The 17086-nt window shown below is 34.9% G+C and overlaps 1 protein-coding gene across 2 annotated transcripts in view; it reads left to right on the top strand.

Moving 5' to 3' along the window:
- The window catches only part of LOC123565870 (tetratricopeptide repeat protein 7B-like), a 73039-nt gene that overhangs the window by 24771 nt on the left and 31182 nt on the right, over positions 1 to 17086 (top strand). The window contains exons 15-20 of one of the 2 annotated variants that reach the window (XR_008372159.1): positions 590 to 706; positions 1677 to 1798; positions 3939 to 4183; positions 4784 to 4888; positions 6390 to 6481; positions 7189 to 10259. Coding sequence is in view for 1 of the 2 variants with exons in the window: in XM_053550141.1 (XP_053406116.1) it covers positions 590 to 706; positions 1677 to 1798; positions 3939 to 4183; positions 4784 to 4888; positions 6390 to 6481; positions 7189 to 7321 (814 nt within the window). In the remaining variant the exon portion in view is untranslated. Of the gene's footprint in view, positions 1 to 589; positions 707 to 1676; positions 1799 to 3938; positions 4184 to 4783; positions 4889 to 6389; positions 6482 to 7188; positions 13445 to 17086 lie in introns of those variants that run through there. The other variant, XM_053550141.1, reaches the window with a different exon arrangement.

The following is a 17086-nucleotide window of genomic DNA, read 5'->3' on the forward strand; positions in this document are numbered from 1 at the left end:
TCTTACATGTTTGATGTTTTGTTCTCAAATGTCTGTAAATAGCTATGCATAGCTAATGTTCCCAATTTATGTATACACTAATTTTAAATAAAATTTGTATTGTGATAATATAAGTACTGCCATTCCTCCAGTAAAGGCTAGGCCTCTGTCACCAATCTATTGAGGTTTCTGATTTTGCATGTCTTGCCCCTTGCCACTATAGGTTCAACTTCCATCATGTGAGAAAGCCGTCCGGCTGGCTACTTGAAGATCTTTGTTTTTTTCAGCTGCCCACCCAGTCACCTGGGGTCTACCATTAAAAGATATGGCCTAAATTATGCCTGTATGTCTAAGAAGCTGACACAAATCCAGTGAACCCTTATATCATCTCTGTTTAATGAACAGATAACAATGACTTCTTGCTGATATACATGTATTTCTTGAATGGAAATTTAATGACCAAAAGTATGTTATATATTAACAAGAATTTCTGAAAAAATTATTTATGATCTTAGTGGTTGCAGCACCACCTTAAACTCACTTCAATACTTAATGTAGCTAGCAATTTATGTTACATCAGCTTTAATTATTCTCTTTTATTTCCTGACAGTTTATTATTCACAAAGTCAAAGATAGAGGAGGTATTGTATGGATCTGAGGTAGCCCTGAACACGTGCCAGAGCATGATGAAGCTGTGGAGGAGACTGGATGAGATGCACACGGAAGAGTATGTTCTCATTTGAGCCGCACCATGAGAAAACCAACAGCATTTGCGACCAGCATGGATCCAGACCAGACTGCGCATCTGTGCAGTCAGGATTCATGCTGTTTGCTAACAGTTTCTCTAATTGCAATAGCCTTTGAAAGCGAATCCTGACCAGACTGCGTGGATGCAAACGCACTATGTTGGTTTTCACATGACGCGGCTCATTTTTTGTTTATATTTAAAGAGCTTTGTAAAGATTTTTGGTCATTTATGAGTCTACATTCTGTTATAAGTCAGGATTAATTAGGCATATTATTATACCAGAAACTCTAATCTTAAAAGCTGGAGACTTTTGTGTTATTGTAATGTATTTTGCTTTGAACTTTGAATCATTTGCCCCTTGTATCAGTTCAAAACCCTATATGAAATACTTTAATTTTAAGAAGCTACGATTTATTGGCTTGCAAACTTAGGAAGGTAGGTGGTTTTACCCAGATACATTTCTATGCTTGAAATAATGCCTGGTTACTCTGGAATTAACAGTTGAGAAGCTTTTGTAAGACTTAAATTGTGCCGGTGTGAGTTAAAACACAACAAAAACAAACATATTGTGGTGTTTATCTTGAAAACTAGAGAAAGGTGTCTCAAATAATGTTAACAGTTACTGCCCTTGATCCTAGATTTCTGACTAGTTTTGGGACCTTTGTGTGAGATTGCAAAGAGACTTTGTCAGATTTTGCTCCCAAAGTGTTTTTATCTTGTGACTTCAAATCCTTTACCGCGACTACCTATACATTTATACATGTATTATAGGTTGTTTATTTCTGATGAAGACATAAAAGATACAACAAATAAATAATGTGTTTTCTTTCTTATTTTTGATCAGCTGTACTAAAAAAAAAAAAAAATAGCGTATACTGTGGCACAGAATCCCTAATGTATCAGTTGTATCAGTTAACAAGTAGATTTTACATAACACTTTAATTTTTAGGTCAGACAGATGCAGTTTACAGCATCAACAGAAAGCTTCCCTGACAACCACAGACAGGTCACAGTTTGACAGGAAATCTCAGGCTAACCTACAGCTTAATGAGCTCCAAGACAGGGATGCTGGTTAGTACTTTATATATGGTAATATTCAGGTTGGCTTTATTAAGCAACTTTATAGTTACAGTGAAACACCGCTCGCTCGAGGTCACAAGGGGATGAGCAAAATGCTCGAGTTATCCATGGTTTTGAGCCACCCAAACATTGACCAACATACGAAGAAAATTGAAGTTTGTTTTACCAATTGTCATCGAGACCATTTGCAGAGGAAACAGTGATGCGTAATAATAACACACTCGTGACATTTTCAAAAAAACGTATTACAGACGTTATTTATGATAGATCGTAAATGGCACATGTGAAGAAATAGCTAAAACATTTTTTTATTTGAAATACTGTAATCGAATTCACAATTTTCTTCTCCAAATTAAGATCTCATAATTATCGTCTCAATTTTATGAAAAGGCTATCTTATTTCCTTTATTTGCATGCAAACGACTGTTGATTAAAATATATCTCATAATTATCTTCTCGATCCCGCAGAAAAAAAAGTAATAATTAATTACAATTTTGATCAATAAAATTTTTCTTCCACCTTTCATCAAGAATTAATCTCATTATCAGATCAAATATACCGACAAACAAACATTTAAGATAGTCGGCGAATAGACCATGCAGTTCTGACGACGTGTGACTATTTTAAATTAACATTAATACATTCTGACCGCCGAAGGTGTGGAAAAATTGGACACCTATGCTCGAGTTTGCCATAAGCAACAATGAGTATATTAATACACAGGGACCAGGTGTCATGCTCGAGCGATCGAGTTATCGATGCTCGACCCAGCCATGGTAATTTCACATAGAAAATAGAAGGAAATCGGCCGGGACCACATGAATTGCCCGAGCGGGCCGGGGTGCTCGAGTCATCGATGCTTGAGCGAGCGGTGTTTCACTGTAAAAGCTTTATATCATAGTTTATTACTGTGAAATGCATTAGCTCCCAGGTGTGTTAATGAAGACAAAAATCTTTGGGAACACTGCTAAGATCTAGGCCTGCAAGAATTTGGGAACCCTGAGTTTGTGTTTTAGGATAAGATACAGATTAATATTCATGAATGATTTGAGGGTCCTCCATGGCCGAGTGGCTAAAGTCACTGACTTCGAATCACTAACTCTTCACCAACGTTAAATGCTTCTTGTGATGTAGCCATCCAGCTGGCTTACGGAAGGTCAGCAGTTCAACTTAGGTGCCCACCTGTGATGAAATAATGCACGGAGGGGCACCTGGGGTCTTTCTGCACCATCAAAAGCTGGGAAGTCGCCATATGACCTATAATTGTGTCTGTGTGGTGTTAACCGAACAAAACAGATATTTTGAGCTAGCCAGTGGTAATATTTGTGAATATTAGTGAACATAAAAACACTGCAAATATTAAGTAGTCTACCAGTAATAATTATTGTCTTTTCTGGTCATTCCTTTAAGGCTTTAACAAATTACAATGTAGCTGGTTTGACAAGCAACTTTTTTACATTAGCACTTTTAAAGAGACATTATTCCTAGGATTAGTTTAATTACAGATAGTTTCATGTGGTAGGAAATTTAGATCTTTATTTAAGACTGTCAAAAAGTTTAGCAAAAAGTTATGGAAAATTATTATTTTATTTTTATTTTTTTTGCATTTAGTATTAGAGTTATCGACTAAACATGTACTATTCTATCACAAAGAGCATGCAACTGTGTAAAACTAAAACTAATATTTTATGGCTATAAATCATACATGGCTTTTTCTCCCATAATTTCATGCTTTCTTGGTGTCATGGTGTCTCATGGCATTAAACCCATGGCATTAAACCCAAACTTCGCATAAATTTAATGAAATCAGCATCTCATATTATATGATTCTCAGGATAATGTATAAATTCCAGTTCATTGTTTTCCCTGTTGTTGAAAGATCTTTTATACCACATGTTTGTTTATGTTGATTATCTCGGAGGGATCTGTGCAGGACCCCCATGTTGAATGGCCGACACCTTAACCACTAGACCACAACTCCATTTAAGTTTTTTTTAAGTATAACTAATTTAATAAGTCCTTGATTCCAATTATTCGGTGCTTTTGACACTATTAAAAGTTACTTATACAATGTCATAATTATGAAAGGTATAAAAAATTCTTGCTAAAAATATGATTCTTTCTTTACAGGGTCTGTGCGAGCAGAATCCCTAGCAGTTTCACGTATTGAACAAACCCTGTCAGATCTTGCCTCATCTAGTGTTGATGAAGGTGGCAGCCATAGTTACACAATGTCAAGGACACTCAGGTTACAAGCTCAGATCTGGATGAACCTCAGTGACTTGTACCTGTCATTGGACAAAGAAGAAGAGGCGGAGTCTTGTGTCAGGGAGGCCGCCACCCTCTTTCCACTGTCTCATCAGGTGGCTTATATGGTAAGTCAGTTGAAACAGGTTCCATAACTCTGGTTTGCATTTTTTGCAGAATTATGCACCTTCTTCAACTTCAATTGACAAGACTGTTGAATAGATGACCTTTGTTGTCCTCCTACAGCGCTTGTTAAGAGTAGTTTCCCTTCTTGAATGGTGGACAGTATAAGCAAACATTTCTCTGTCAAAACCTTTGTATAACAAGCACACATTTATACTGAAATACATGTATAGTAGATTGAATGGCCATTCATCAGCGCATAGTAGTAACTGATGCTACTTAGCTTTTAACCTTTAGCCTGCTGTTATTCTGCCGTTGCGACCAGTACAGACAAAGATCAGCCTGCAGATCCATTCAGGCTGAACATGGTCTGCACTGTTCGCTATTCAGTTAGTAAGTTTTCATTGAACACCCCTCCAAATAATACATGGTGTTGCCCAGATTGAATGATGGACCAGTCCATTGTAGAAATGTAGCAGGCTATAGGTTAAGACAGAAATACATTTTGTAGAATAGCTTTGTTTGGAGAATAAATATTTTCTTATCACTGTTGCATGTTCCTGCTATGTTGCTGTATTATATAATTTGTTTACTATTTGTTTCAGAGAGGAAGAATCTTGGAGCATAAGAACAAATTTAAAGAGGCCAAAGAATCATATGAAAGTGCAATATCATTAAATCCATTTCATACTAAAAGTCTACAACACCTGGTAAGTCAGTGGTCTTAACAGTAAGTAGGCTTGCCCTGTGTTCACAAAACAATTTCCGGTCTCAGCTGAGTTTGAGTTTGAAATTTTAGTATCAATTTTACTAAAACTTCAAGGTTAAATTCGAAATGAGAGTGACCATCAATACTAAATAGCCACTTGAAAATAGTTATTAACTTAAAATTTAGTTTTGGACATGCTATTTAGATATAAATGACAAATTAAGTTTCATTATCAAACTCAGCTGAGACTGAAAATGTTTTGTGAACACAAGGGGCCAGATCTTTATTATAGAAACAATAATTTTGAGTCCTTCTATATTTCAGTAGGGAGAGCGTGGATCTACGGATTGCGGGGTTGTGAGTTCGATCCCCCAGCTAGGTATATGTTCTCCTTGAAGATTTAGTAAAAGGCATTATGTCTGAAATCATTTATCCTTCACCTCTGATCCATTTGGGGAAGTATGTAGTTTCTTGTGGAGAACAGGTTTGTAATGGTAATAGAATCCAGGAACACAGCAGTTGAATAGCTGAAATACTGTTGAAAAATGATTTTAAACTCATTAACGAACCTCCTGTTAGTTGGAGATGTGATAGATATATTTTTTTTCATGTGGCTCAGTGATAAGTTTGCTGATTTTGGGTCACTTAACACTCTGTTGGTTTGAACTATCAGACTTAAATTCATTTGTATTTTGAAGCCATCTAGGCAGCTTAGGGAGTTAAGGCTCATATTCCTATGGCTTCTTAGAATATTCTGCACATACTCTTTAAGTAATGGAGCAAAAAAGAGTAGTATTCTAGAACATTTAGAACATGTACGGATTGTTCTAAATGAAACCTGATGCAAACAGAACAGTTGTGTGATAAATATTTATGACTGTCAGAGTGGAAACATATCTGGGTTCTTATCAACTCTATGGATAATCTCGTTAGGTACCAGAGTATAACAGTATACCATTTTATTCCTTCTACACAGAGTACTAGAAGATTACTCTAGAATTTTCAGAACACTGTCTGAGTAGTGAAAGGAATATGGCCTACAAGTTTTACCATGTGTACAACTCTGCATAAAAGAATACATAGTGTGACTTGCAGTGTCACCTTTCACTTGTACATCTATAAAAATGGGGAGATAAAATACTTTGTAGGGGTTCTTAAGTTTGCCAGTCCATTTAGTTGTTAATGAATTAATAGATTTACAGTTTTGTATGGCCTTTATAGGTTCTTTATTAATGCTGTAGTATATATATACCAATATTTATACCGGCTGCTGGCTCCATTGAGAAATGATGTGACTAATTAGTTCTTTTTGTGTACTGTAAGCTTATTTACAATGTAATACCAGAATGTTTTGCCATACAAGGTGAAATAAAGCAGTTCAACACTTCGTTCTGAAATCAATATAATTCGGAACATAGATCTGAATAACTTTTAGAAACTGCCATGATTACATTGCACAAGAAGGGTTCTAGTAAAGATAAGGAGAATACTATTATTTTCAGGGTATGGTGCTGCATTATCTAGATAGTAACAAATTAGCAGAAAAGGTGCTACGTGATGCAGTCAATGCAGATCCTACCTCAGATAAATCATGGTATGGACACAGTTTTCATTATAGTTTATACCTATTTATTGTGGTTCCATTTTGTTGAAAGCTTCAAGCTTTATTGAGCCTCATTTAAGTCGGCTTCCTGAAAAGACCGGTATAGGTGTCATAATTGTGATGTTTGGATATGATCACAGTGGGACTGGAACCCATGTCCCTTTCGTTAAGCAGCTATCACCTTAAGCACTAGACCACCAATCCCCAGTTTCTGTTTCAAATTATTTGGTCTATATATCATCATTACGCTACATAAATGTGGTTCTTTTTGTTGGCAAAATTATTTATGATAGAAATCCACCACTTATTATATTTTGGCCCATTGTGTGATCTATGACACATCTTAATAAGTAATAAGTTTTGTAACAGATATTTTGTGTGGTGTTATTTTAAATATGCTTTATTCCAGATTCATGAAAAAAAGGAAAATAATGCAAAAATATGCCTTATTTTTGGGGCAAAATATGCAAATAGAGAAAAACTAGAAAGTTGTTTTGATAGTTTGTTTAAATTCTAAATTTGTCTAATGTTTACTTTGACAATGTATTCTGTTGAATATAACCTGTTAAAATCTGTTCAACTCTGTTGGAGAATGATCACATTGCAAAATGTTTTGTCATCATTATAAGGATTTCATTAAATTTTAAAAGATTAGTTAGCCCCTTGAAACACTAACATTTTATACTTATTTTTTCCAGGTATTGTCTTGGTGTGGTGTTAGAAGCTCTGGGCCAATCAGAGGCAGCCGTTAACTGCCAGTTAACAGCCCTCGACCTCGAAACTTCCAGTCCAATTGTTCCATTCCATGTCATTCCAAAGCTTATGCAATAATTTTCAGATGTAAACACTTCACTTCTTTTGTCATTTATGCATCAGGATCACGCAGTTGTCAAAGTGGTTTTAGAGTTCATTATTTTTCGATCATTTTTAAATCATTTCAAAATTGTTTTAGTGTTGTTTTAGTTTTAAGTTATTTAGTCATCTTTTGTTATAGTCATTGCTTCCTTGTGTATAGTCTCATACCATATATTTCCTTGTAAACATCCTTGGGGGCATTATATTGAGTTTATTAAGGCCCTAAAAAATTTTTTATTTTTACATTTGTTTTAGTAAATACAAACTATAAAATTAATCCAACTACCAAGATGTTTAACTTTAATTTTAACAATTATACCACCACCAAAATGCTAGTATTCACTTGCGAGCTAAATTATATTTTTTGTTGAAAATTCGGTGGTCATGTTTGTTAGTGAGGGGGTGGGGGTTAATTAGAGAATATATAGTAGCTTAGTTATTGATATGAAAGTAGCATTATTATTACTGATAGGCAGTCACTGTTAGATTATGGTGAAATATCTAGATAAATTTTAGAAGGTAAAGTAAAACAGTCTATATTTTAATCCCCATCCGTGGCGGAGGGATTATAGGAATGGTCTGCGTCCGTCCGTCCTTCCATCCGTAACAAAATCGTGTCCGGTCCATATCTCCTAAACCCCTTGAAGGATTTTCATGAAACTTGGGTCAAATGATCACCTCATCAAGACGATGTGCAGAACCCATGAGTCAGCCTTGTCGGTTCAAGGTCAAGGTCACAACTCAAGGTCAAAGGTTTGAGCCTGCCATTTTGTGTCCGCTCTATATCTCATAAACCCCTTGAAGGAATTTTATAAAATTTGGGACAAATGATCACCTCATCAAGATGATATGCAGCCATGCGGCTCAAGGTCAAGGTCACAACTTAGGGTCAAAGGTTTTGAGCCTTCCATTTTGTGTCCGCTCGATATCTTCTAAACTCCTTGAAGGATTTTCATGAAACTTGGGTCAAATGATCACCTCATCAAGACGATGTGCAGAACCCATGAGTCAGTCATGCTGGCTCAAGGTCAAGGTCACAACATAGGGTCAAAGGTTTGAGCCTTCCATTTTGTGTCCGCTCTATTTCTCCTAAACTCCTTGAAGGATTTTCATCAAACTTGGGTCAAACAATCACCTCATCAAGGCGATGTGCAGAACTTATGAGTCAGCCATGTCGGCTCAAGGTCAAGGTCTCAACTGAAGGTCAAGGGTTTGAGCTTTCCATTTCGTGTCCGCTCTATATCTCCTAAATCCCTTGAAGGAATTTTATAAAACTTGGGTAAAATGATTACCTCATCAAAACGATGTGCAGAAATTATGAGTCAACCATGCCAGCTCAAGGTCAAGGTCACAACTAAGGGTCAAAGGTTTGAGCCTTCCATTTTGTGTCCACTCTGTATCTCCTAAACCCCTTGAAGGATTTTCATCAAACTTGGGCCAAATGATCACCTCATCAAGAACTCATGAGTCAGCCATGTCAACTCAAGGTCAAGGTCACAACTGAAGGTCAAAGGTTTCAGTTCTGTATCTCCTAAACCCCTTGAAGGATTTTCATGAAACTTGGGTCAAATGATCACCTCATCAAGACGTTATGCAGAATTCATGAGTCAGCCATGTCAGTTCAAGGTCAAGGTCACAGCTAAAATCAAAGGTTTACCCTTTCACTATCCATAGCAGTGGCGCGGGATTAAGCTGTCTTTCAGACTGCCTTGTATGTATAAAAAGACGCTTTATTTCACCGACTCCACATTAGTGTATTTCACATTTACAGTGACACGGAAAAAAAATGTTGATAAGTCCTAGTCTAAAACAAAGCTTAGATCAGATCTGGGACACTTAGAGCCAGGTTTATATTTTTGACAGACAAGAAAAGTATATGTAGTGTGAACATTTTCTCTTTGAACTATAATCTAACACAAGTTTGCGAGATTCGACCTCATTTGAATGGTTATATATTGGAGATTATTCAAATTTGACCTCATTGAGGATAAAAATGTAATGGGGGAATATTTTTAAATTGACCTCATTAGAGAAATAAAGTAACTGTGAATATTCAAATTTGATCCCGTAAGAGAGATGAGTTCAGAAGAATATTCAAATTTGACCTCATTAGAGTGATGAAGAGAATATTGCATGAAAAAACAGTACTTTAAGGAACATTATATTTTTTCCATAATCCCGTGTATAAACATGTATTTTAACTTTAATACAGAATAAGTATTTTTATTTTGATAATGTGATGTTTCTACTGCTTCCATTAACTATGTTAAAGTATGTACTTTGCATTAAAGAGTTATCCATACTCTAAATAAGTAATGGATAAACTTCAGTTATACTATGTTTGCCTTAAAGACATGTAGTTCACTGTCACCTAGCTTATGTTATAATATTTATAAGCTTGTTATTTATTTATTTTTATTAAATTCCATGTAATAGCAGTGTGTTAATGACACCTTAAACACACTAAAAAGGCTGCCTCCAAATTCAGCCATTTTCTGAAATTTCCGAGTGCCATATCTTTTTATACACCCGTTTGAAAAACGGGACGTATTATGGGAACGCCCCTGCCTGGCGGATGGGCGGGCGGCATCCACAGACTTTGTCCAGAGCATATCTTCTTCATGCATGGAGGGATTTTGATGAAACTTGGCACAATTGCTCACCATAATGAGTTGGAGTGTCATTCACAAGAACCAGGTCCTTAGGTCTAAGGTCAACACAGAAGAATAAAAGAAAAGATGTTGAGAAAGGGCACAAGAAAAGGAAAAAAAGATGAGGACTAATCTATATTTAGACTAATTGTGACCAGACCTGCATTTGTGTGCACTTGATTTAGTGGTGATAATGCAAAATGCATGGCTGAAGGCAACAGTTGTGTAAACATTCTTACTGACATTTTTAGTAATGTCAAAAGGTCAATAAGAAAAGAAAGATAAACAGTAAGACCAGTTAGTTATTCATTTGCTTGCTAGTATATTAATGAAAAGTCAGGATGAAGGAAATAAGGCCTATTTATTTTAGTTACTATAGGTAGTTGTATTAAAGTTAATAATAATAAATTCCAGATATTTTGTTCATAATTTTTATGTCACAATTTCACAAAAGACTAACTCATACTTTTAAGAATTCTTCTCATAGCTGGCAATTCTATTTTCAGCACCATTCTGAATTTTCAATACAAACTGGTCACAAATGTTGACAAAACCAAGTATATACTCAGTTTATAGAATCATCTGTGATAATTCTTGTTCTTTGTCAGAACTATTGAGCCTGTTTCTTAGTAGTTATGTTAGTGTCACAGTCATCCTATCCATTGTTAGATATTTGTATTTGATTCCAAGATATAAGTAGAAATTAGAAAGGAGTAACCTCACAGTTTTCTTATTGATATTTTTATACTACCAAAAACGAGATTTAGCTGTGTATATATAGGAGTCACCTTATAGTCTGTAGGTCAATCAGTTGGTCAGACAGTCTTTTGCAAAAGTTTGTAGAGCATGCAACTTCCACAGTTTTAAAGGGATTCCAGTAAAGTTTTATTCAGGTGATAACTTCGGAGAGTAGTTGTGCATGATATTTTATTGATTATGGATGATTGTGGGGAGGGGGGCACTTGGACACCCATAAATACAATGTTTAATACTGGTATATAAAAGTTCAAGATTGTATTATTACAGGATATTAAATGCTTTTAATACATCTAAGATTTTTTTTATGTTTCTTTTACCAACATTACCAATTCAGAACACATAATTTGACAGATGTGAACTTTTTTCAGCAATCTAGCACAATCTATGATTGTACCTGATCAGTTTCCCTATACTAAGCTGTAAGACAGTATGTAAAAACAGTTGAAAGTGTAGTCTACTAGTAGATAACAAACAATAGTTCCTTGATAAACAGATAGCATGGTGTTTTTTTAACTTATGACAGTAATTTGTAAAAAGTTCAAGTTTTGGCATTAATGGCAACCTGTGTTGTGAGGATATATTTAGTTATCACTGTATGTGATTTGAGTAGATTGTTTTTGACAATATACATGTACTGTAAAAGCACATATTTTTGCTGGGTCAAAATTTCGTGAATTTGAAATTTGAGTATGTTCGCGAGGTTTAATATTCGCGAAATTGTTAAAATGGTATCCTACTTTAATTTGAATTATACTAATGGTGAATATTTACGCGAGGATTAATTTTCACGAGATGTAGGGCCTCTTGAATATAGCGAAAATTAAACCCTCACAAAATTTCTGCATTTACAGTAAGGTTATTATTAATGTTAGCTGACCCAGTAAAACAGAAAGGTTTTGCAAAAAGATTTAAGAGAATTTCACACTGTGGCTATATTTGAAGTATCTTGCACATTTGTTGAATATGTATACAGTATTCCATTCTTTATTTTTTTATAAATATTCTTTCTACTTTTGATAATTTGGCATGTTATCCCACTGATACATGTAACTGTAAATATACCAGCATATTATGATCACTGTACTCTAGCCTTACAATTTAACAATTATGTAACTAACACTTACTTTATATTTCAACTCCATACCTATTTTTAGTTCAAAACAAAATTAACCTGTAGACTACTGGCGGCAAATGATGCTGCCTTTGCGACCAGTGCAGACCAAGATCAGCCTGCACATTTGTGCTTATATTTTGTACTATCAACTTTTTCTTAACCAGTCACCTGCCTTTAGCAACCAGACTGTGTTGCCCCCTTGGGTTGCTGCTGCTTAAAACAGGTTCGACTGTGTATCAGTATTTTACATATTTTGATGTTAACCTTACACAAAGATACACAGATAACTTAGAAAAAAGTTGTTAATACTGTTTATTCAAAACTTTGAAATCAAACTTAGTAATAGCTGATTAATACAATATGATCTGAATAAGTCACGATATTTTGATACACTAAACAAAAATTGTTCAAGATCTACTTTTTCTAGCATCATTCTAAAATCAGCCCTTACAAATTGTGAAATCATTTAATTTTATGGGCTAGGAATTTCATGGGCTGGGAATTTCATGGTTTTTACGTAACTGGCTATTTCATTGGAATAATATTTGTGGACTTCATCTCCTGGAGATAAAATGCCACAGACATTGTTTGTCGGAATTTAATTTCATGTGTTAACTGCAACCGGGACATCCACAAAAAAGAATTTGTTGCAAATATTAACCCTTAGCCTGCTAAATTTCTAAAATGGACTGGTCCATCATTCATTCTGGGCAATACCATTTATTATTCGAGGGGGTGTTCACTGAAAATTTTCTGACTGAATAGCGAACAGTGCAGACCATGATCAGACTGCACAAATGTTTAGGCTGATCTTGGTCTGCACTGGTCGCAAAGGTAGAATCACTTGCCGCCAGCAATCTATGGATTAATGACCAGCTAGTGATTTATGGTATTTATTCTTCAGTGGAAAGTCTTCATAGATAATAATCAGGAAAAAAACAGAAAAAATGAATAGGGCCAGCATTCATCGACATCTTCAGCCCAAAATTGAGACTCCAGTTTTTAAAATGTTCTTTTTGGTCAGTCGCTCTTAAATTTGCACTGTTTGTAAAGGACTTTTGGTGAACATTACTTCTTGAGTGGCAAACAAGTTGGCAAATTCTGAGGAGTATAAATTGACCATTAAGGTACTAGACTCGTTGACAATCTGCGATTTGGTATTCTCTGTTTGCAACGTTAGTCATTCTTAGGCTATATCAGAATATAATTATTCATATTAACAGCTACATCATGCTGAAGTTCCATACAGAGATCTCATGAACTCTCTGAAAATGCACATTTTCATTATGCTACCACCACCTTAAAATGGCAGATTTAAACTTTCATTCAAATGAGTCAAGGCAAAGAAGAATAAATTACAACTCTTTGGTCAAGGTTAAAGTGTAATATGCAGAAGCAGTTGAGATATTATGTAAAAAAAATATAAGTTTGATTCGAGATTAGATCTTGTGAACACGTTGTTTAAATGTAGTGTTATGTTGATGTAAATGTTATTTATTATATAATAATTGAAAATTCTAATGTATTGTTAAAATGTCTTTGAAATAGAAATAAAATGACTTGAAATAATTTAAAGTGGCTTGTGTTTTGAATTTTGATTTCATATTTGATTAATTATTTACGAGAAATTTTCCAATAAAAGGTGCTGAGTGCATTTGTTATATGAGCCACGTCATGAGAAAACCAACATAGTGGGTTTGCGACCAGCATGGATCCAGACCAGCCCGCGCATCCGCGCAGTCTGGTCAGGATCCATGCTGTTCGCTAACGGTTTCTCTAATTGCTATAGGCTTTTAAAGCGAACAGCATGGATCCTGACCAGACTGCGCGGATGCGCAGGCTGGTCTGGATCCATGTTGGTCGCAAACCCACTATGTTGGTTTTCTCATGGCGCGGCTCAATTATAGTCTCTTAATAAGTAAGAAAATTATATCTTCCCACAAATGGGAGATAGAGTAGCTCTGTCTTGTCTGTCTGTCTATCTTGAATATCTGTCTGGTCAACTTTTCTAAACTTAATAATTGGATTTTGTCTAAACTTTGTAGGAAGATGCAGTATCAAGGCTAGTTTGGCATATCATCAGCATTTTCTTTTTATCTAGAGGGCATGTGGCGCACTGCTGTTTGTACGTCCAACGTCCACTAGTACTTCCGTCCGTACATCCCGAAATGTTGTGTGTCCAACTCCCGCCCACACTATTAGCCTGATTTGCTTCAAATTTTTACAGTTGAACAAGCTTGATGTGCAGATGGCCGTAAAGGAAGGATTTTTGTGTGACCACTTTTACTGCAGTTATGGCCCTTTGATCATTTTGCTGTATAGAATATAGAGAAAAATATTGCATGTCAAACTCCTCTCGCACTTATAACCCTGATTTGCTTCAGACTTTCACAGATGAACAAGCTTGATCTGCAGATGATCATAAAGGGAGGCACTTTTATATTTTTCCTATATAGAATATAGAGAAAATATTGTGTCCAACTCGTCTGTCGCTATTGAAAGGATAAGCTTGAAAGTTTCACAGACGAAAGACCTTGATAGGGAGATGACCAGAATGATAAATAGTAGACCTCTCTCTCATCTTTTGAGTGTGAAGGCAAGTCTTAAAACTATTTGTCATTTCTGGCCTTCAAGCGACTCAGATGCTCGAGGCTCTGCATATTGGATTCTTTTTCAACAATGAAAGGCACATACCTCAAAATTGTGACTAAAGATGATCGTTTTTTTTTTATTGAAGTTTGGTCATATTCTGAACAATAAATTGTGTAAAAATGCCAAATCATGGGGGGAAAAAACATCCCCGAGGCGGGAATCGAACCCAGGCCACCACAGCAATTGACATATACACCGACTGGAGGAATACGTACTTTAGGCTCGTTAAAGGCCTAGATTTTGGCAGTGGGCCAAGGGGTTTTTGTCTTCACCAGCACAGTTGGGGGCTAATGACCATCACAGTATGGCTCCAATAAACAAGGGTCATTGTTTATTGGAGAGCCAGTCTACCTTACAAGTGTATCTATTAGTGAGAAGGGGAAACTATGTAATTTATTTTAAATTAATGAATAATTGATAAGTTTTAAAGTTATACTAGTTATTTTTGGCATTCCTATGTAAAGAAAAATATTTGTTGATCAAACACAATAATAAAATAATCAGAAACTTATTTTCACAATAATGAAATAATGAGAAACTTACTAAAAGAAATATGCAAGTTTTTATTTTTTCAAATTCTGTCTGGAGAATTGTGAAATTTTAGAAAAATGTGACATTTTACTCATCTAAAGCTTGCAGAATATTGTAAATAACATTTGTCTAGAACTGAAAACAGAATGTGCATTTCAAAGTTACAAAACAAAGCATGAAAAAAGTCACTTGTGGCAACATACTGAAAAGGAAAATTGAGTATAGATGGAACACAATAATTTTGTATTCAAATAATGTTAATTACACGAATACAATAAAATCAATTTCCAATTCGAAAAAAATTGTTTGTCAACACAAAGAACTCATGAAGTTTTCACTATACTTCTGTTTTATTATCATTATTATTTTCAATATTAATACTGTATCTTTTATCATCTTATATGTAATATAATAATAATAATAATGATTATGATTATTTTTATTATTATTATTATAACATTAAAGTAGTAGTTATTATTATCTATATAATATCAAAATAATAATAATTATTATTATTATTATCATTCCACATTCACTGAAGAAAAAATAATTTCTTTCAACTCCACTGCACACATCTTCATGGTCTAGTTGGGGTCCCTGCTGTGCTAATTGCCCTCTAATCAGTTACTGTTACATAATCGCTGATAAGCAGCAGATAAGATGGGAGTTGTATATTGGATTGGGGGGGGGGGGGCACTTATATAGCAGTGAATCTAGGCCTTTAAATATAAATCGTTATAATTAAAACAGTGTACCTCCGGTACTCCGTTACAAACGCTTCGCGAATTGAAAATGTTACACAATGTAGATTTTAATTAAACTTTATAGCTGTAGATTCAGCTTTTTTTCAGTCATATGACCAAATAAAATGTATAGGTCCCTGTGCTTGATTTTTTACAATTCGCAAAACATCAAATGGAGTCCTTGTATTGCTGCTTATTTTATGTTATCATTTTGAATTATTTTAATCAAAACCTCCATATTTTGTCAAAGTTAACTTTAAGAAAGACAGAAGCTGCGATTGTTAAACACTAAAACACATGATGTAGATTCCCGGCAAAATTTATTCTACTTGTATAATAAGTTTTCCGTATAAACGATGTTACCCCGCCGCCGTCTGGTCTATTAAACCAGGAAGGTCTAATACGTGTAGAGCTACCTTAAGAACTTATTTAACCATGATGTTTAAAAAATCATGATCATGTACTATGAAATATCAGCTAATAAAGAAGATAATACATAGTTCTTATTTATTTATTTATTTATTTTTTTTTGTTTATTGATTTTTTTGCTATGTTGATTTAAGAAACTGGACCTCGTGCAAGTTTCTATACTGAGAGACTATATTGTGATCATACCTTTTTAATGTCATTTCCCCGTGTAAAAATCCGTATAGGCATATTTAAATTAAGAACTAATGGATAGCAAAGTTAATGTTATTAATCTACGAAATAGAGGTTATAAGTCCGCGGAATAATTTCAGGGGGACGTAGCGCGAGTTAATTATTCTAGCGACGTATAACCGATTATGAGCATTTATCTAAAACAGAAGATAGAATATAGTGGCGCTCTTTCTTGGTCGCAACAAACACATTGACGTCGTGCCCGTTAACGTGACGTCATTTTAGCGTAAGCGTGTTTTAACAGAAGCAAGCATTTTTTAATTAAACTTCTAACAATTGTTAATTTTTTCTAACATACAGCAGAAATGAAAAATACATGTTCGTGTGCTTGACTTTCAGATATTTTTCTGATTATCTTATTAGATTCTATATCATCTGAAATCATTTCAAAAACAAACATTATTGAAACTCTATTCGATCTAGATATTTAGTTAATTCAGTTGACATATTCATCATTTAATGTATATAGGCATAACGCATGTTTCTGCTTGTTATAACATCTGCAGAATCCCGAAGGATTGGCTGGTGCCCGAGCCCGTCAGGGCGAGGGTACTAACATATATCCAGAGGGATTCTGCAGATGGTATAACACAAAAATGAACATGCGCTAACGTTATTTTAGCATAAAACG

This window comes from Mercenaria mercenaria, chromosome 1, assembly GCF_021730395.1.
Source record: "Mercenaria mercenaria strain notata chromosome 1, MADL_Memer_1, whole genome shotgun sequence".
NCBI lineage: Eukaryota > Metazoa > Mollusca > Bivalvia > Venerida > Veneridae > Mercenaria > Mercenaria mercenaria.